Source organism: Alligator mississippiensis, chromosome 4, assembly GCF_030867095.1.
Source record: "Alligator mississippiensis isolate rAllMis1 chromosome 4, rAllMis1, whole genome shotgun sequence".
Taxonomy (NCBI): domain Eukaryota; kingdom Metazoa; phylum Chordata; order Crocodylia; family Alligatoridae; genus Alligator; species Alligator mississippiensis.
Genome location: NC_081827.1, coordinates 129,556,807 through 129,578,913, shown reverse-complemented (window position 1 = coordinate 129,578,913; position 22,107 = coordinate 129,556,807). Strand labels below are relative to the sequence as shown.

Below are 22,107 nucleotides of genomic sequence, written 5' to 3'. Positions count from 1 at the left end.
AACGTATTATTGAGAAGGCTTAAAGAGCACAATATATTTTAATAACTTCCTTAGGAAACGTGTAAAACAAAGTTTTGTACGATTACCTTATCCAACATTAGAGGACAACATAGGGACCGATGACTCTTTACATATCAAGAAATCATTAAAATGATTCTGCTCTGAAATAATAGCTTGTAAGGAAAAAACTGCTTAATTATTCCAAAGAGTTTGGGACTCATTTATGTTTTTAAGACTGTGGGGGAAAGAATGAGATTGGGAACAGAAAAGCGTAATACAGTAAAAGCAGTATTATCTGGCACTTCATTAACTGGCACGTTTTATTAACCGGCATGCCAACTGATGCGGCAAAAGCGAAACCAGAAGCGGGACTTACGGTTTCACTGAGTCCCACTTCAGGCCATGGCCCAAGGCAGAGCAGCCTGTGTGGGGACCCCCTCCCTGTCCCCCAGCCAGGGGAGGGGCGGCGTGGTGCCTGTCCCCTGGCACACTAATGCACCGGACACGGTGGGAGGGGCATCTTTGCCTGACCAGGCAAAGGCACCTCTCAGGTAACCAGCATATTTGGTTATCTGAGAGCTCCCATGAGAGCTTTTGCTGTACTGTTTTATTTAGGACATCTCAACTAGAGCAAAGTCACTCTATGTTACTATCACAAACATGTTACACACCTTGGCATCCAGCAAAAGGTTATCTGGTTTAATATCCCTATGGATGAAACCGAGCTGATGAATGGCATCTATGGCCAGTACTGTCTCAGAAATGTAAAACTGTGTCTCCTCCTCTGACAAAGTGTCTTTCTTCATCAGTAAGGTCATCATATCACCTATATCAAAGAAAATAAATGCATTTTATTAATCAAATAATGCTACTGGAAAAGTCAGTAGAGTGCATTTTAATCTTACAACTGTGCTCTATGGTCTTCTATAATCAGACCATTATTGCTTGCTTCAAAACCTGTTTGGCAAACTGGTCCCAGAAAGAATTAACTGAAAATTATGAATTTGGAATTTCAATTAGGTACTCACTGAGGTAAACTAGGTTTAATTATCTCCCAACATGTAGTGCATGATAGTTTGTTTCCAGTAATAGTCACATTTACTGATACTAACATCAGCAGAGGAAAATAGAACAGACTTCAATTATACTTATGGATGATTTAAAATTTCAGAAATGCAGAAATGGTTACTACACTGGCACTACTACATAAAAATAATAAGAGCTAGCACAAAATTCATACTTTTTCTTTTTTTAAGCACTTAAGAGCAAAAGGGAAATGTGAGAATTTGCGTCACAAATTACAGAACTCAGAGCTTACCTCCAGGTAGGAACTCCATGATAAGATAAAGATTCCTTTTGTCTTGAAAGCTGTAAAACATCTTCACCACCCAGGCACCATCCGCTTCAACCAATATATCTCTTTCTGCTCGGATATGGGCCACCTGTGCAGTTAAGAAATAGTATCGTTAATATAAATATGAACTAACTTTTTTTAACATTGAACTGTTTCTACTGTCCTTCACTTTTTCATTACGTCTGCTGAAGAAACTATTTTTCATACAAAGGGTAGATACTGCAAAGACTACATATTAAGTTGGTAGCACAAAATCCCACTGACATCAACTGAATGCTGTACTAAAATAATACAGTCCTTATTGCCTGGAGGCAACCTGCTGACTTAAGATGCCACCAAGATATCCCCAAATGTGGGATTCCATAAGTGAAGGGTGATTTTGTTTAACACACAATATTTGGCAATCGAACAAAACATGCGTAGAAACAGAATACCTCTAGGATTGTTTTAGTGAAATGAAACAAACAGGCTCAGATTTACTCTAAAAAAGACATTTTTAGAAATGTTAATGTACAAGACCTTGTGTCAAGATCAGCTTTGCAATATTACTATACTGATTATGAAATCATAGTTGCTCTCACAAATAGATGGAATTTAATTGTAAAAGTCACTGAGAAAGCCTGATACAAGCATATAATACAATACAGAATCTGGTCTTTAAGGGTACAGAAATTGACACCTGAAAAAAATTCGAAGAATTGTTGACTAGTTATGAGATTTCTTATTTATGTACTCAAAAAAAGCTGATAAGCATTCATATATTGGTTTTAACTCACAGTCAAAGCTAAATAAGATAAGCACCTTGAATCATCTCTAATAAGAGTGACTTGGCTGCTATTTTTACAACATTTGGAAAAAAAGATGTGAAGATAATACTAAGTGGAAGTTTTTATTTCATGGCCTCTTTGCTTGACAGAAAATTAGTTCCATTACCAATGCAGGAAACAGATAAGTGACTGAACTGGTGGAATATCATTCAGTTCATGGTATTCAAATTCAGTGTCCTGATGGAACATCTTTAGAGAGTATTTGTAAAATATTAGTGAACAGCCTGCAAAATGAACTAAAGAATATGACAAGGTGTTGGGTTTTCAATCTTAAAGCACTGTAAAATTAGTGTGTCCAGAAAAGGACCTCAATAAACTATTCTGAATTTGTACCACTGTCAGTTGGGAAAACTGTGATGCACTAAAGCAGGGGTGTGCAAAAGATAGCCCACAAGCCAGATCCAGCACACCAGCTGACTGGATCTGGCCCACAGGCAGGCACCCACTAATTAATTTTATCTGGCCCTGCCAGTGGCTGTCCCTGCTGCGCTCTGCATGGGGCCAAGCCTTGACTGCTCTCGCCTGGGGCAGTACGTGCTGTGCTCCCAGCTTCCTCTGTCGGAGGGCACCAACCCAGCCAGCGCAGCTTCCAGGCAGAGCTGCTGCTATCACTGCCCAGGGAACTTTTGGGCTCCCCCAGTCTCCAGGGACATCTTTTCCTGTCCCTGCTGCAGTGCTCTGGGTAGCAGGTAGGGAGGGGAAGCTGAAGCGTTGAAGGGAGCAGAGCGTGCTCTGCCTGCAGCTCACTTTGGTTATGCTCACGCATGGCTAGGCAGGTGAGCATGTGAATGGAAGGGGGTGGGGATGACAGAACTTGGCTGCTCAAAGCCCCACCGGGCAGGCACGGGACAGACGGGTGGGGTGTCAGCAGGAGCCAGTGTGCAGTTGGTGCAGCTCTGCTGGACAGGCACATAGCAGGAAGCAGCAGCAGCAGCAGCCGGAGCCAGCACAGGCTCAGCTGCAGCCCCACTGGGCAGGTGTGGGATACAGACCGAGAGAGCCAGGGGTGCCAGGCTCAGCTCCCTGTTCCCACTTCCACTCTCCTAGGGGCTTCTCTTGCTGCCCAGTGGTGGCAGCTGCTTAACCCACCTTTTGCAGCATGCTCTGAGCCAGGCAGGCAGCACTGATTCCCCCTCCCCACTGCCCGCAGAGGGGCTGGGTTCAGTCATGTCACAAAGAGCAGTTGAGGGGGAAGGAGCCCACCACACATGCACTCCCAACCCAACCCCACCATACCCACACACCCAACACTGTCCCACACCCCAATCACACACCCCACCATATCCACACAAACTCGCACCCTGCCACATCTCACTATACATCCCACCCCCCACCATACCCACACACACGTGCCCATGCGTGCAACAGTCCCACACCCCACACACATGCACACCCCTTATCAGCACCATACCCACACCGCACACACACACCCCAACCACACTCCCACTCTTACCTTTCCGCACAAAGTATACAAGCAAGCCTCACACCCCCTCCCAAAAGTACTTCCTGGACAGGGAAGAATCTCCTGGTGGCAAAGGTCAGGGGTTAAGGGGCAGGACTTCCAGTCACAAGATGGCAACCAGGGAGTGTGGCTCCTGTCCAGGGGTGGGACTACCCTTGTGGCCCTTGACACCTCATCAAAACTCATTAAGCCGCCCTCTAGCCGAAACAATTGTCCACCCCTACTGTAAAGGAAGAGCAGTATTATATTGAAGCTCAGGATGTCTATGGAGTAAAACGAAGGGGCAGTTATATCATGGGCAGACACCCTATGCTACTTTGAATTTAGCTAGCACAGGTAACAAGTGAAGATGGGGTAGCGTGGGCTTCAAAGGCCACAGAAGTCCTCTAAGCCTCCCTGGTTACCACCCCATGTTCAAATCAGTGCTACCGCATCTGGAATAAAGACCCACTGAAAAGCTCTGAAATAATTCAGCAGAGTTTGCAAGAACTTAGAGAGACGGCTGTGTCCCCCACTGGCCCCTCAGCAATCCCTCATTCTTGGAGAAACTGAAGCACTAATTATTTGAAGCACTAATTATTATGTCCTGACAGCTTAACGTTTCTTATGCAAACACTAGAAATTCTCTTTACAAGATTACTTTCCTCCTCTGGGGGCAGCACACCATGGGGACTATACACTGCAGGGATGGGTCCTCAGGATCTCCTCCCATCGTATGAGCAACACCAGGAGCACAGACTGCCTCCCATAATTCCTTCCTCCCTCTCATAAGTAGTGAACAGCTTCTCACTGAGCAGGCTGCATAGCTGTTGGGCAGACCCCATATCCCTCTGTTATACAGGCAGTGGGCCACACTTCCTCCTCCCCACAGGCTTCCTCCACTGCATGGCAGCAGAAGAGGCAGCTGCAGGGACCACCAGGTGAACAACTCTATTCCAGACTTTATTGTTTTATTATTCTTTAAGATTCCTAGCTTCTACTGTAGCAGTCTTGCACCACAGCAATTTTGTGCCAGCCTGTACAAATACATATCAAGGGAGTGAACACAAACAAAACCTCAACTCCTTTCCTATCTATATAGAATATTTTCAAACTATAAGTATAAACACAAATAAATATAAACAAAGCACAAACCTGCTCTTTTTCAAGCATATCAGCTTTTCTCAGTATCTTCATTGCATAAATATGGCCCGTGTCTTTCTTCTGGACAAGGCGTACCTGAAATAAAGAAAAAATGCATAACATCTAACCCATTTACTGGGTGTTACCATCCACTGCATATTCAAGAGCTTATAAAGTTAACTAGCTTTAAAAAAAGCATTAGGAAAACATAGAAAAAAAAAATGGAGAAAAGTGAAATATTCAATACTATGCATTTTTACATCATATTAGAAGTTGTGTTTCTAACTTTCAGCAACCAATAAGTGTTAGGTAGGATGTTCAATATTCTGATAAGTTAATAGCCAAACTGAATGCCAGATATTCAGTAAATAAAACTATGCTCATTTTGGAAAGCAATCATTGATCACATACCTATATTTGTAAATTTATCAAAATAGTTATATCATAGTTACTCTGGAATAAACATACCATATGGACCCTCCTTATAATGCCTTTTTCCAATTCAGTTTAATCTACTTCCAAGCAAAGAAAACACAAACCTCCCCAAATGCTCCCCTTCCTATAACTTTCAGAGATTCAAAGTCATCCAAACCAAGCCTAGTCCTCTTTAGTCGCAGAAATTCTGTTTCTTTGCGAGCATGCTGGGACCTGCGTAGTTTTTTCTGTGAAAACACATTGTTAAAAAAATTAAGTGTACAACTTTCATTGTAATGTACATAGTTTAAAATGTCTGGAATACCTAAATACAGCTGTAGACAACGACTGACCCTATATCTCTGATTAATGGCCTATCTAGAACAGTGCTTCTCAGCCTTTTAAGTCGCAAGCACCCCCTAACTTCTGAAAATGTTAGTAAGTACCCCAACACTCAATTTTCCAGGGGATTTTATATTTACAGACTAATGTGTGCCATATGTTGGAAGAAAGGCTATGTATATAAGGCCATGATATGACAGATGTCTGATCTGGTGTGGATAGGGTTACCACCTTTTATACCAGGGGTGCACAACTCAAGTATGTACCTGGGCTAGAGATGATGTAGGCCAAAGCTAGGGGGGCTGAACCCAGTGTCGCGCAAAGCATGGCACACCAAATTATTACAGGGAAATTTAAAATTTTTTGCCATGGTTTTGAGAGGAAGAGAGGGTGAGAGAGAGAGAGAGAGAGAGAGAGAGAGAGAAGAAAAGAGGGCAAGAAAGTGTTGGGGTACCCGTGTACCCCCTGCATGTGTCTCACGTACCCCCAGGGGTACGCGTACCACAGATTGAGAAACTATGATCTAGACCAATCCCCACTTTCTGACTGTAACCAGCAACTTATACTTTACAAAAAGGCGTGAGAAGCATCACAGTAGACAGCTGTGGAGTAATCTGCCCCAATGAAGAGCTAATCCTAACAGACTTGATTACAGCAAACACAAAAAAACACAAATCTCTAAGAAATGCAGAAGCAGAGATTCTCCAGTCTGGACACAGGGAAAAATGGACAAAGACAGAAGTAAGAAAGAAATGAAGTAGTCTGGTAGCAGGCATCCATTTTTACTATCTACATTAAAAAAAAAACAAAAAAAACTACTCATCTTATATTCAGGCACCTAGATGCTTGTTTCAAAGTCCCAAAATATTTTGGCATCTAAATTAAATCCTTTGATGTTTTCTGAGAGAAGCTGAGCATTACTGCATCCAGTGATATTAGTAAGCCTTCAACAGTCAATCCTAAAATAATGTTTTTATTTAAAAAATTTAATATTGCTTAAAGCCACAAAATGGCATTATATGCTCCCTTTCTCTCTACCTCACATTCCCCCAAAAGGTACATTAAAAGCACCAAAGTAATTTGAAGACTCTTATTTTATCATGATGGCCTCTCAAACAGTATAATACAAGAAACTATGACATGAAAGGACACAGTAAGGAAATTTAAAAAGGACAAATCACTGCTATGTCGTTCTTTGACATCTGTGTGAAACATAGATAAATCTTTTTGCACTGCAAAGCTGGTACAAGGGAAAGAAAAACTAGGATGTGGTGTTTTTAAAAGATAAAGCTTTGGCTTACTGAAGACACCACTACTGTGACAAATTCATCCCTTGTATGAATAGGAGCTTCCACGGTAATACCTCAGCAAACAGGGGCAGTAAATGGCAAGCAGTTTTCAGGCAGTTTGCTGGGAGCAAGAAGAGGAAGGGGAAGGGGAAGAGAAGCCAGGCACCAGATCTTGCCCAGGGAAGGATAAATGATCCAAAGCTGCCTGTGCCTTTGGGTTTGCTGAATGTTTGTTTGGTGGGGTGTGTGCTCTGAGAAGCTAGGAGTGTTGCTAGCTGAGTGATTGCTGCCTGAGCCTGACAGATGCCTTAACAAGGGGCCGGAGCCAAACCAGGCCCAGTAGAGTATAAAAGAAGACTCCCCAAGTGACCAGGGAGTCAACAAACAGGGGCAGCAAACAGGACAAGCAGTTTGCAGGCAGTTTGCCGGTCTGTTCACAAGCCAGTTTTGCCCACCGCCCTCCTTTGAGCGGTGAGCTGTTCAGCTTGGTGTGAGGAAACAGGGAAAAAGGAACCCTTCGTGGCCAAAAAACAGTAAGCAGGCCAGCTTTTAGGTGAGTTCACAAGGGAAGGTGTGCTTGGAAGAAGGGCAGTAAGAGAAGAGGCACATTAAAAGACTCAGGGAAGTGGCTGGAGGACATCGAATGCCAGAGCCACTGCCATTGCCTCTGCTTGAACCTGAGAGGGCCATGTGCAATCCACCAAGTGACTTCTGTAAGTATCTGGGTGCAAGGGTGAAGGATTGCTAGGAAGAGACTGGATCCATCTGATGAAGAGAGGGAAGAGTATCTTTGCAGACAGGTTCCCTAACCTAGTGAAGAGGGCTTTAAACCAGGTTAACTGGGGGATGAAGACAAAAGTCCTGAGGTACATGGGCAAGTTGGTGACCTGGAGGAAGAGCAAGCAGGAGGGGGCAAGAGGGGAGGTGTTCTCATTCTTCCTGAGAAATCAGGGCAATCACCTAGTTACTTCATGTGCCTGTACATGAATGCTCAGAGCCTGGGAAACAAGCTGGAAGAATAGGAAGTCCTTGTACAGACCCAGAACTATGATGTGATTGGAATAACAGAGACTTGCTGAGATAGCTTGCATGACTGGACCACTATCATGGATGCATATAAACTGATCAGGAAGTACAGGCAGGGGAAAAGAAGAGTTGCACTTGATGCAAGAGAGCCATGTGATTGCTCAGACCTTCACTATGAAACTGGAGATAGGCCTATCGAAAGTCTCTGGGTTAGAGTCAGAGCGGAGAACAACAAGGGTGATGTTGCAGTGAGGGTCTGCTATAGGCCACCAGACCAGGAGGAAGTAGTGGATGAGACTTTCTTCAAACAGCTAGTGGAAGTTTCCCTAATCACAGGCCCTGGTCCTCATCAGGGACTTCAGTCACCCTGACATCTGCTGGGAGGGCAATACAGCAGTGCACAGGCAATCCAGGAAGTTTTTGGAGAGTGTTGGGAACAACTTCCTGGTGCAAGTGCTGGAGCAGCCAACTAGGAGCCATGCTCTTTTTGACCTGCTGCTTGCAAACAGGGAAGAATTGGTGGGGAATGTACTAGTAGATTGCAATGTAAGCAGCAGCGACCATGAGATGACTGAGTTCAGGATCCTGAGGAAAGAAAGGATGAAGAGCAGCAGAGTAAGGACCCTGGACTTCAGCAAAGGAGAGTTTGACTCACTTGGGAAACTCATGGGCAGGATCCCCTGGGAAACCAGTATGAGGGGGGGAGCAGCCTTACAGAGAGTGAAGAAACAAACCATCCTGATATGCACGAAGACTAGCAAGTATGGCATAAGACCAACTTGGCTTAGCAGGGAACTCTTCAGTAAGCTAAATCACAAAAAGGAAGCTTATAAATAGTGGAAATTTGGACAAACAACTAGGGAGGAGTATAAGAGTACTGCTTGGGCATGAACGGATGAAGTTAGGAAGGCCAAAGTGCAACTAGCAAGAGATGTGAAGGGTAACATGAAGGGTTTCTACAAATATGTCAATAACAAGAGAAAAATCAGGGAAAGGTGTGGGTCCCTTATTGAATGGGGAAGACAATCTAGTGACAGAGGGTACAGAAAAGGCAGAAGTACTTGATGCCTTTTTCACCTGTCCTCACAGGCGAGGTCAGCTCCCAGACTACTGCACCTGGCAGCAGTTTGGGGAGGAGGTGAGCAGCCAACCGTGGTGAAAGAACAGGTTAGGGACTATTTAGAAAAGCTGGACATGTACAAGCCCATAGGGTTGGGTGGGATGCACTTGAGGGTGCTGAGAGAGTTGGCTGATGTGACTGCAGAACCACTGGCCATCAATCTTTCAAAGCTCATGGCAATCGGGAAAAGTCCCAGATGACTAGAAAAGGGGAAACATAGTGCCCATATTTAAGAAAGGGGAAAAAGAAGATTCAGGGAACTATAGACCAGTCAGCCTCACCTCAGTCCCTGGAAAAATCATGGAGCAAATCCTCAAGGAATCTATTTCTAAGCATTTGGAGGACAAGAGGGTGATCAGGATTGGTCAGCATGGATTCACCAAGCGCAAGTCATGGCTGACCAACCTAATTGCCTTTTATGATGAGATAACTGGCTCTGTCAATGAGGGGAGAGACCAGTGCATGTGGTATACCTTGATTTTAGCAAGGCTTTTGATATAGTCTTCCACAACAACAGAGAGTAGTGGTGGACGGGTTGTACTCAACCTGGCAAGATGTGAGCAGTGGGGTACCCCAGGGCTCGGCCCTCAGGCCCGTACTGTTTAACATCTTCATCAGTGACTTGGACGAGGGGGTGGAAAGCACGCTGTCCAAGTTTGCTGATGACACTAAGATGTGGGGCGAGGTGGACACACTTGAAGGGAGAGAGAGGCTGCAACTAGATTTAGACAGACTACAAAAGTGGGCAGACGAGAATAGGATGGGGTTCAACGTAGACAAATGCAGGGTGCTGCACCTTGGAAGAAGGAATCCACAGCATACATACAGTCTGGGGAGTTCCCTTCTTGAAAGCACAGAGGCAGAAAGGGATCTTGGAGTCATTACTGACTCCAAGATGACATGAGCCACCAATGCCAGACCGCAGCCAGCAAGGCCAGCCATACCTTGTCCAAAGGTGCTTCTCAAGCTGGTCCAGAGAGGTAATACTCCCCCTCTATGCGACTTTGGTCAAGTTGCAGTTGGAGTACTGCATCCAGTACTGGGCACCGCACTTCAAAAGGGATGTGGCCAGCCTGGAGAGAGTTCAGAGGAGGGCCACCCACTTGGTGAGGGTAGCAGGACAGGCCCTACGAGGAGCAACTGAAGGACCTGAACCTGTTCAGCCTCAGCAAGAGGAGGCTGAGGGGGGACCTGGTGGCTGCCTACAAGCTCATCGGGGGGGATCAACAGCAAACAGGCAGAGCCCTTTTCTCCCCAGCACCACCTGGGGTGATGAAGAACAATGGTCATAAGCTGATGGAGAATAGGTTTAGGTTGGAGATCAGAAGGCAATATTTTACAGTTAGGGTGGCCAAAACCTGGAACCAACTTCCCAAGGAGGTGGTCCTTGCCCCTACCTTGGGCAAATTCAAGAGGAGGTTGGACGATCACCTGTCTGGGGTCTTGTGAACCCAGCATTCATTCCTGCCTGTGGCAGGGGGTCAGGCTAGATGATCTGTTCAGGTCCCTCCTGACCCTAGCTACTATGAAACTATGAAACATTCTCGCAGGCTAGCTAAGGAAGTACAGGCTGGATGAATGGACTGTAAGGTGGATAGAAAACTGGCTGAAGCATTGGGCTCCGAAGGTAGTAATCAATGGCTCGATGTCTAGTTGGCAGATGGTATCAAGCAGAGTGCCCCAGGAGTTGGTCCTGAGGCCAGTTTTGTTCAATATCTTTATCAATGACCTGGAAGATGGCATAGAGTGCACCACCAGCATGTATGCAGAGGGCACCACAATGGGGAGAGTAGTAGATATGCTAGAGGGTTAGGGCTAGGATTCAGAGTGGCTTAGACAAGTTTGAGGACTGGGCCAAAGGGAATCTCATGTGGTTCAACAAGGACAAGTGCAATGTTCTGCAGTTAGGACAAAACAAATCCCATGCACTGGGGGATTTGTTCCCATGCACTTAGGACAGGGGGCTAACTGGGTGGGCAGCAGCTCTGCAGAAAAGGGCCTGGGGGGTTATAGTGGACAATAAGCTGAATATGAGCCAACACTGTGCCCTTATTGCCAAGAGGCTAACAGGATACTGGGCTGCATTGGTAGGTATGTTGCCAGCAAATCAAGGGAAGTGATTATTTCCCCTTATTCAGCACTGGTGAGACCACATCTGAAGTACTGTGTCCAGTTTTTGGCCCCCGCTACAGAAAGGATGTGGACAAATTGAAGAGAGTCCAGCAGAGGGCAGGGACATCCCAAGGGGGGGTCCTGCACTTTGGGAAGCCCTGTGGATCTGGGCGGAGCAGCGGTGGTGCAGAGCTGGGTGGAGCGATGGCTCTGCATCCAGCCATTCGCTACCTCCCACCCCTGCCGCAGCAGCTTCTTCAGGTCTGGGGCTCGTGGGATTGGAGCAGGGTTGGGGCCCTGCATGGGCCGATTTGCCCCGGGCCCCACACCCTGCTTGGGTTGGCTCTGGAGGAGGGCAACAAAAATGGTGAGGGGGCCAAGGCACACGACTTATGAGGAGAGGTGGAGGGAACTGGGCTTCTTTAGTCTAGAGAAGAGAAGACAGAGGGGATTTAATAGCAGCCTTCAAACTACCTGAAGGAGGGTTCAAAAGAGGACTGTTCTCAGTGGTGGCAGGTGACAGAACAAGGAGTAATGGTCTCAAGTTGCAGCAAGTCAAGTTTAGGTTAGGCATCAGGAAAAAATTTTTTACTAAGAGGGTAGTGAAACACCAACAGGTTACCCAGATGTCTGGGCACCTCAGGGCACTGAGGTGCTCTGCTCCTAAAGAGGGGAAAACTGCTAGGGAAAGAGCCCTAGCAGTGAATAAGGAGCCCAGCTGTTGGCTGCCAGGGCAACTGGAGTCGGCAAGTGACCCACACCTGCCAGTGGTCAGCTGACTGTAAGGGGCAGGGCCTGGCCCTTATATACCCTAGGGGCTGAGGCCAGAAGCAGTTCACTGCCAGCAGCTCAGGACGAAGGAGCTCTCTGCCATGAAAGAGAGGAGAAGTCTAACTGAAGGAGCAGCGGCTGACACAGCTGCGGAATGGAGTTTTTCCCGGTAGGCTGGAATGTTGTTATGGCCAAGCGGCTTCAGTTTAAGTTATAGCCAAAGAGCTTAAATTTGTGTTGTTGTTTATCACCGGTGGTTTGGGTGAGGTTATTAGGGGTTGGAGGAGATCTCATAGGGAACCCACAGTAGTGTGGGAACCCCAGCGCCAGCAAGGGCACAGCATTCGAGGTGCACAGACCCCAACCCCAGAGAGGGGCAGTTGAGAAGCCCCAGAGAGGGGGGCATTGCTGAGAAGCCCCAGTGCGGGTGCAGTGAGCCCCGGAGAAGAGGGCAGCATTGCGGTGAGCCCCAGAGAAGGGGGCACCATTGCTGAGAAGGCCCCAGAGAAGGGGGCAGTGCTTTGAGACATGTCAGAGAGAAGGTGTGGAGAGAGACAGGGCCGTGGAGAGCCTGAGCACCAGAGAGAGTGTAGACCCAGGCAAAACAACGTCTATTCCAGCTGCGAGGCTTGGGGCGTGGTAAAGGGGTGGTAGGAGCCACGCATAGCCCATAAGGCTAGGGTGCCCCTAAAGCACCCATTGCAAAGCGGGACCCACAAGGGGTCCAGGAGTCCACGGGGCAGAGACTACAGCAACCCGTGTCCAAGAGGACGTAAGGCAGCCTCCTATACATTTTAATCTCCATCAAAGACATGGCGGGCGAGAATTTGAGGGTGCCCTTGGGCCAACTTGGCACGGGAAGGGGGCCCTGAGATCACGGCACTCCTGCAGGACCCCACTGTGACACCATTGTGGAATCTCCATCCTTGGAGGCTTTTAAGACCTGACTAGACAAACCCCTGGCTGGGATGATCTGGTTGGGGATGGTCCTGTTTGGAGCAGAGGGTTGAACTAGATGACCTTGTAAAGGTCCCTTCCAACCCTAATTTTCTACGATTCTACTCCTATGTTTCAAATTAGGCATATGCATAAATACCTTGCTGAATCAACATCTTAAAATGAATCAGAGTTGCTCTTTGTCTTCTGCCTATTTCTTCCAAGGGTTTGGGGCCCTTTTCTCTCTTTGAAACTCAGCTGGGCATTTGAAAACTAATTTGTACCTCAAAAACAAGCATTATGTACTTGCGTGCAATGTCATACTAGACCATAAAGCTTGGTCACCTTATTTTAATATTTAAAGAAAGTGTATTAATGATTTCCATCGTGAACTAATTGGTTACAACAGCAGCACTTAACTGACAGAATCTCTCTGGGTAATGTGGTAGTGGTAAAAGTCAAATTGTATATCTATTGACCACCAACTCTGAATAATAATCATGAAAGACAGTGAAAACTATTAAATTAGTATAACCTCCTCATCCGCCAGGCCTTCTTCTTCCATGGCCACTTCTAGCTTTTTCTGCCTACAAAGAAAAACATATGGATAAGCAATCTTTAAATATATATATCATTCAGTTAAGAACATCAGTTCACTACACTCCCTACTGTATCTTTATTAGGAGCTGGAAAAGAGAAATGTAATAATGGCAGTTTGCAAAATGAGAGCATTTAGTGCACCCACTACAGGATAACTTTTCCAGGAAGAAGACTGAGTTCTGTAGGCCATGGGCTGATTTCTGCCAACTCCATGGTTACACATCTTGTATTTCCACAAGCACCCAGGCAGACACTCAAGTCTACATGCTCTAACTGTCTATGTTAGATGGTACAATTCTACTGCACCACATCCTACAGACACAAAGACATGGCAAGGTCTTTCTCCCCAAGAGCAATCTACATTTTGCAAACTCTTACGCAAATACATGATGTACCTTTTCTCAAATGTGACCAGACCCTTTGGAACTTATTTTTATTTACATAGGTTTCATAATCCCACCACAGATCTGAACATCCTGATATTCAGTGCTCTAAACTGTTTCTTTCATGTCTAGTTTCATTAATTTCAGCAAGACTATATGCAGAAATAAACTGATACAGGTGCTAATACTGTAGGATTCTACCATTAATAATGGATGTGTGTATATTTGCTTTGACCCACTGATTTCATTTTTGAGAAATGTAGTAGAAGTCTCTCAGACAGGACTACCTAGTACACAGACTATCTGCCATCAAGTTGCTCACTTCTGCAAAGTAACAAGGAAAGGTTTAAGGAGACGAAAACTTCATCTTTGATTGTATATTTTCTATAACAATAGAAGTTGTCAATAGAGACAATTATTTCATTATTGATCACAATCTGAAACATAGTATTCATTATAATTCCATATTTGGTAGTTTGAGTTTTTATTTAGTTAGTGGTACACTGCAGCATCAGGACTGACAGACAGATATTAGGTAAAGGTCCACCTGATCCTAGCATCATCACAGTTAAGGAACCTGTTTCTGTAGTTAATGACTTGCAAGGGAGTGATGTGGCCACCAGTGCATCTGGCTGTTTTTGTCTTTCCAGCGTAAACACTTAGGGAAATGCCGGTTTTATGGTGACAGACTTTAAACACATATATTAGTCTTAGTACTACAGAATAAAGAGAACATGCTCTCAAGCAGCTTGCGATTTATTTAGAAATCAATAAAAACTTCTAAGAAATACTTTGTGCACAGACTAAAATGATTGGACAAACTCTATAAAGGGAGAGTGAGTATAAAAGCCTTAGAGTGATAGAGAAGCCTGATGCAGTACCTTGTTTCTCTCTCTTCATGCTGTAAAATTAGGTTGCTGTAGAAGTTCTCCAGTGTGAGTTTAGCCACAGTTACTCTCTCCCGGGTGTGGTTGCTCATGGGAAAGGATGTTGTATTCCCTGCAGTCATCGCCATAGTAACATGTACTAAAACAGAGCATATAAATTACTCAATAAAAGAAACTTTTTATTCCTACCAAAAAACGTGAGACTGTGTTCAATTCATGAGGAAGGCACTACCCTTTATACAATAAAATCCATAAAGTTCCATATTGTAATATTATGGTAAACCTGGTAGGAGGATGTGCTACCTACACAAAAAATAACAGGAAACGAATGATGCGTTAGCAAAGCAAGGTGGAGAAACATGCTGGCTCTGGGCAACTAAACGAAAGGCAGCTGTCTACAATTTAAAGAAATTCACCACTGGTTGACTTGAGTCCAGCCAGGTAAACCTAGAAGAGGATACAAGATGGATCTTAACATAACATGTATGGATGCAACCATAAAATGTTAAGATCAAAGAAATGAAAGTCGATCCTACAGATAAATGCTACAAGTGAGAGAGGCTAGAAAAAAAAAAGTCAGTCAAGCGCAAAAGTTTAATTATTGCCCATCTTACTTTTAAGATAAATTAGATCCATCTTACTTCTAAAGACCACTGAATATAATGGGAGTACGAAAGTGCCAGCACTTGTATAGCACCTAAAAATCATCACAACTTTGATAATTTAGTGGAAAGGATTTTTTTTTTCTATTAAAATATCCAGAAGAAACAGAAAATGTCCCCTCCTGCAACTGATGAGACACTTGAGGAGTTTTCCAGCCAAAACGCATTAGACAACTACCATGCTTGTCTGCTTCCCTGAGGCATATCTGTATCTTTATCTATCATGCTGAGAAGCCAGTAAACTGCATACACAGTGATATGTGTGCCTGCCTTGCATCCACGAGCCACCTTAGCATATGTGCCTGGTGTAGATGTGTGTCCTCTGGAGGGGTCCTCAATCACCCCAGGGAAAACCCAGAAACTCTCCTGCCACAACTTTGATCGAATCTTTAGCGGTGGGTTCCCCTTCTGAGGACTCTCCCAAGTGGGAGAGTCCTCCTGGCAGGTAACCGTGGGGCTCCGCCAACCCTACATCCCTTCCATACGCCAGCCTCCAGGACGAGGTAAATAGTTTCTGTGTGGTATACCCTTCAGTTGTGCCACTCCTGCACATTCCGTGTGCTCCTGGAACAGATGATTTGTCCTGACCTCTTGGTGTTTTCTTGTGGCCAGCTGGCCACCTGCTGTGGGTCTAAAACGGTTCCTGTCTCTCAGAGCGATGCTCGTACCCTGGCCACAGCAAGAAGAAAAAAAAAAAAAAAAGAGGAAAATCCAAAGGGAATGCCAAAAAAAAAAAAAGACCCTGAGGAAATAGGCTAGCCGCCTCTCTTCCCTCACAGCCTCAGGCATAAGCCATCCCTTGACATTGCTCTGGGTCCTCCCTCCTGCTGATGACCTCTCTTCCTGCCAGCTCTTCAGCTGCACACCGGTGCTGCCTGCACTCGGCGTGGAGAGCATTTCCGTCGCCAGGAGTTTTACCCGCTCTCCCCGAACCTCCGCTGGTGCCGGCTTTTATTCCAGCTGGGTGGCGTTCCCCAGTGATATCAGCCGCCTGAGCCGGCCACACCCGGAAGTAAGCGCGGTTTATAAGCCATGTGGGCGGCTCTTCCTGGTGCAGCTCATCCCACACCTCCCAGCCTGAAATTGGTTTCAAGGCTTTTTCTGTGAGGGTGGGTTGCCCTCACCCCTGTCCTACCATGGCAAAGGGGGGGGGGGCGGCCACAGATTCCCCCCCCCAGCCATCTCCCTGGGACAATGTCATTTATGAAGTGATGCTCATTTTGAAACACTGCCACTAAATGTATTGTTTAGTCATTTTAAAAGTTTCTGTCAATGAGAACCTGCCCACACCCACACTTTTCCTTAATATCCTGTTACTTGCAAATATGATTGGGGGGGGGAATCTACCCAATTTCTAGCCATTTCTACTCATCATTATGTGCCAAGTCATCCCACTCAAATGGAAATCTTCTATATTGCCTTCTATATTTCTGTGGAATACATGTGCTCTGGACAGGTTTCTCTGAAGTTCCAAATTCATGAAGACAATGAAAAGTAAACCTAGGGCAGACGATTTTTTGCTCAAGTGTGTGCGCATGCACGCACGCACATCCCTGATATACCCAGGCTGAACCCAGGTTGAACTGTTCAAATGCACAGTGATGTCAGTTATCAAATTATACTAAGGAATAATCCAATACAGCAAAAGCACCCTTTTGATCATTTTGAAGCACTGCCACCGAAAAGCATTGTTAACCCATGCTCAAAATGGATTAATGGTATAAATACTACCCTGTAGTAACAGCAAATGACAGGAGAGCTATCATTTGCAAGTCTGGTGTTCCCAACTGGACAAAACAAAGTATAAATGAACAGGAAATGAAATTGTTTTCCCTATGCTTTGATGCACACAAATGCAGACATTACCAAACTGCGAGTCAAAGTCACTTGATTTTATTAAGCTCAGAGAAAGAAGATAACAATTCTGGCACTAAAACACTAAGCTATACATAGCACGGTTAATTCCATCAAAAAGTAGGTCTAAAGAAGGGGAAGAAAAAAAAAGTTCCCATCTGGTTAATTAGTCAGTTCAAGGAAAGCTATTTAACAAATAAAAATTTTTTAAAAAAATCATCACCAACAAGGGGGAAAATTAGTGTACTGGACATCCTCTTTCAAAGTCTCAGCTGTCTTCTTCTGATCCTACACATTCTTCTGCGTAGTACTTTCTTCACACTGAAGTTCAGAATGTGATAATTCAGGCAGCTACCCATTTCAGCAGAGGAAACAAAGCCACTGCAAAACCAGCTTTTCAACTGAGTGTTGATCTGATCTGGTGAGGCACTGAGCTCCTTAGATTTCCACAATTAAGGGGTGAAGAAGAATTATAGTCTTGCAGGTGAGCAGCACTTTACAAAATTATGCCATGAATTTGCACATATGTGCACGCACACACACACAAACCCCACACAGTGAAGGCAAATAAAACACTTTCATTTAAAAATAAAGTAAGATGTTTGACATTTGCAAACCACTGATGAGGGGGGGAAAAATATGAGAGAGACCTACTCAAAACTTTGACAGAAACACCAAATTCACAAATCTTACTATATTAAAAACAGACTGTTTTTAAAAAGCTGCCACCCATCTTTCTTGGAAGTGCCCTTAAAAACTCATTAATTCACCCAAGATCATACTATTTATAAAAATGAATCATCCTCTTCCTGCAGCACCACCAGAGTTGCATTAGATTTATGGGACTACAAAGAACACAGAATTTAAACCAATAAATCATAGTTGGCTGAAAATCTTCTAGCTTGGAAGCCAAAAGCTCCAAGCCCTTTTACATTGTCGGCTACTCTGGAAAAACAAATACCTGCCATAGAGTCTTAATTTGGAGACGTTAGAACAACCTAATCAACGTGGACCTCTATAGTGCAAGCAAGCATTATTGATTGGGAGAAAAGGAAACTTCTGATATAAACAAGCTGGTTTCCTCCTAGAAATACCTATATGTACTACTACATATTTGTAAAATGTCTACTGGTGAAGAAGTCTCCTGTAGAAAAGAAAATGTTACACGTCATTGAGGATAAGAAGCACCAGTCCTTCTTTTGACAACACCTGCAGCCCTTTCTAGAGTACTGGAAATTTCTCATTTTATGTAAGCCAACATGCTCCAGAATGCCAGAGAATACAGCTCTTATACTCTGGTGGTATAAAAAATAATAAGACAAATAAGACAAAGCCTCACCCAGAATTGATTACCCAAGAAGGGAATCAGAACAATGGTTCAAGCCCTCATGTAAGGTGATTACTGAGAGAGCTTCTCATTTCAATGATCATTTATATAAACTGAATGGGGAATCTAGTCCAGTGGTTCTCAGCCTTTTTAGACTCAAGTTGTCACCCCTTGTTAAGATTCAAGACATCTCCCAAAAATGTCAGCTCTTAGTTTTCACTTTGACTATAGCAAAATAGTACAGCAATTCTTCTGTTGCAAAGAACTCAGAAAGACCATAGCAGGTCAGAACGTTTTTAACACTATGTATTCCTATGTAAAGTCTCTGGGTTTATTTCAGGGGTGGGCAAAATTCGGCCTGCGGGCTGCATCCGGCCCATGAGCCATTCTATCTGGCCCACGAGACCCCTAAAAAAATTTTGAAAATTAGTATTTATCTGCCCTTGGTTCCTGTCAAAAATGACAGGAACCAAGGGCAGTAGGACTCGGGAAGCCCAGCGGGCTCCCACAATGGCAGGGCCCGCCCAGCCCCGGCCCCAAAGCTGGAAGCCCCAGCAGGGGCTTCTGGCCTGGGACCACATGGCTGCCCCGTGCCAGAACCTCAGGTAAGCAGGGGGAGGGCAGGGGAGAACCCCAGGCAAGGAAGAAGGCCAGGGAAAAGTGGGCCAGGGAAAAGCTGAGCGCGCCGGGGGGGGGGGAAAGCGTCCCCTTGCCTGCCCTGTGGCCGGAGCCCCACACTGCAACCACTCGCAGCCCGCCTGGGGCTGCCTGTGCCTGCTCCGGACAGCCCTGGGCAGGCTGCAACCAGCTGCAGCAGGGAGCGCTGGTCACAGGGTAGGCAAGGGGACACTTTTCCCCGCCCCACACACAGCTTTTCTGGGCTCCTTTCTGGTGCGGAGAAAAGTGGCCCCTCCCCCACTCCAAGGCTGGTGCCTCATGCTGCACCAGCTCACAGCTCACGCGGGGCTGTCCAGAGCAGGCACAGGCAGCCCCATGCGGGCTGTGAGCGGCTGCAGTGTGGGGCACCAGCCACAGGGCAGGCGAGGGGCCACCCCCCCCCCCCGCGCTCAGCACCACCTTGTAACCTGGCCCCACTGGCAACCTGGGCCCTGCACCAGCTCCAGGCTCACCCATCAGAGCTGCGCATGGCAACAGCTGCACCCCGCCCCCCCGCCGCACCTTGCAGTTTTTGCCACCGCCACCCCTGTGCTGCCCAGCATGCAAGCTTCAGGTGGGCAGCAGCAGCCAACACTGCCTAGCACGGCAAGCGGGGGGGAGCAGCTGCTGCCACTGACAGGCAAGCCCAGAGCTGGCACGGAGCCCAGGCTGGCAGTAGGGCTAGGTTACAATCTGGTGCTGAGCACAGGGAAAAGCGGCCCCTTGCTCACCTCAGGGCAGGTGCCCCACGCTGCAGCTGCTTGCAGCCTGCATGGGGCTGCCTGTGCCTGCTCCAGACAGCCCCACATGGGCTGCGAGCACCTGCAGCAGGGAGCGCCGTCCATGGGGTGGGCGAGGAGATGCTTTTCCCTGCGCTCAGCACCAGCTTCTTCCCTGCAGGCAAGCAGGGGGTCGGGGCTGTGCGCTGCCCCCCTCCTGTACCACAGGGAGGAGGGGCACTGGGAGGGAACAGGTTTGGGAGCACAGGGCCCGCACCGGTGTCCCAGGGCCAGTGCTGGCAGGGTCCAGAGCAGGGTGGCAGAAGCACAGGGTCCCAGCCGGCAGGAGCTCTATAGAACCGGACCAGCTCCCCGCTCTCCCTGCTGGTGCAGCCCAGCCTGGCTCCACAGACCCCTGCCAGCCTGTGCCCTGCTCTGGGCCCCACTGGTGCTGGCCCTGGGACATTGGTCCCAAGATGGTGACCAGGGGGCGGGGCACCTGTCAAGAGGCAGAGCACCTGTCAAGGGGCGGGGCTACCCATGTGGACCTCAACAGCCTGTCAAAACTGGGTAAGTGGCCCTCTGCCTGAAATAATTGCCCGCCCCTGGTTTATTTGGCGAATCATGTTTGCACATCCAACCGTGCTAATGTTGCCCAATACCCCTGAAAAGATCTCAAAGGATCCCCAGATGTGATGGCACCCTGGTTGAGCATCACTGGTTCTAGTCATTTGATGTCATACTTTCTCCTCACATCAGAGGTATCAATTGCAGTTTCAAAGAGAGGTGTCAGTAGAAAGGAAAAAAGCAAAGAGAAGATGGAAAATAATTGATGAAAGAACCATTCATAAGTAAAAGCATGTAGTTCAGTAAAGCTGTGAAAATCCCAGTTACTGACATGACATATAGGAATGACGTGTTAACATTTCTGGACAGGAATCCATCTGACATTTATTTCTGTATGGTTGCTTGATAAGTGACAGACACTGCAGCAAAGCAACTGGTCAAATGCAGTGTCAAAACAATGCTGCCCAGTTCTGTATCTATATTAGCGCTATCCAGGAAAGCAGCAAGGATCGGGCAAATTAAGACCTTCAAAACATGACCATCAGCTAAATGGGATGGGGATCATGAGCTAACTCCTTCAATGGAACCGAAACAGAGATAAGAGAATCACACCCCTTCCCCGCACTTCTAGATACACACACACACATAACTGCATGATTCACATAAAAAAAAAAAGCAGTGGGCTGGGCCCTACAAGGAAGGGACAGTCAAAGAGTCAGCAATGCGAGGTGGTGTGACAAGCTAGCAAGGGAAAGGGGGAGGTGCAGAAGCAGCCCAGATACAGTAAGCAGCTTGAAAAACATCAAATTAGCTCCCACAGTTTTTCTTCCACTTTAGTCTGTGCTTTAGCTGTGCTCAGTGCAGTGTGTCCACCAGGTGAAGCCAAAGGCTGAGGAAGTCAGTTTGCATAACCCACCCTAAAAGGGGGCATCTTTCTACACTATAATTTGCTGTGTGTGCAAAAATAGGCATTATGCACTACTCACCTCTATACCCTCATCTATCCTTTCCTTACATACACTTATGCCTAGCTAAGTATTCAGACTTGCTCATCAACAGTTTATATTTCCTTTTAGGAAAATGCTTTAAAATAGAGCATCAGTTTCAGTACAATCCAGGAAGTAGAAAAGAAATATACATTAACATTCTTGATTGCTATATTAAAAAAAACTCAGAATGGTATACAGACAAAAAAAAACAACACATTGCACAAACGTGTCTGTTAAATGGACCAATATTTTGTGAGCTGCCAGGTCTTGTTATTAACACTTTCTAGTACCAGGGGGGGAAAAAAATTCTCATTTCAAGTGGTGCCAAACAAAACCTGATCAAAGTTCACTGAAATCAACAGAAAGTTTCCATAACTTATTCTGGTGGCTTGTGAAAGATTAATTGCTAAGATATTACTAACAATGTGACTAGTTCACAGGTCAGTAAGACTTTTTCAAGTACAGCTTCTGGGACAAAGATCAGAAAGGAAAAAACTATAATATCCTTGTATAACTGATATTTTGTTTTAGCATCATCCTTTATAAGCCTCTATTTTACTTAATGATCTGCCTTCGAAGTACAACTTCATACCTTTGCAGGTATAATAATAAATGCCTCACATGCACATTTTTCTCTCAGTAATGCTGCCAAAACAGTTCTTTACCAAAGATCTTTTCAACGTATTT

At 45.8% G+C, this 22,107-nt stretch overlaps 1 protein-coding gene across 3 annotated transcripts in view; it reads right to left on the bottom strand.

Moving 5' to 3' along the window:
• Window positions 1–22,107, bottom strand: part of STK38L (serine/threonine kinase 38 like) — a 72,057-nt gene that overhangs the window by 24,968 nt on the left and 24,982 nt on the right. For all 3 annotated transcript variants that reach the window (XM_014607339.3, XM_014607341.3, XM_059726612.1), the window contains exons 2-7: window positions 14,640–14,784; window positions 13,311–13,362; window positions 5,305–5,427; window positions 4,778–4,861; window positions 1,319–1,442; window positions 672–826 (exon numbers count right to left, since the gene is read on the bottom strand). In XM_014607339.3, coding sequence (XP_014462825.1) covers window positions 672–826; window positions 1,319–1,442; window positions 4,778–4,861; window positions 5,305–5,427; window positions 13,311–13,362; window positions 14,640–14,773 — 672 coding nt within the window. In that variant the 5' untranslated portion in view covers window positions 14,774–14,784. The remainder of the gene's footprint in view (window positions 1–671; window positions 827–1,318; window positions 1,443–4,777; window positions 4,862–5,304; window positions 5,428–13,310; window positions 13,363–14,639; window positions 14,785–22,107) is intronic.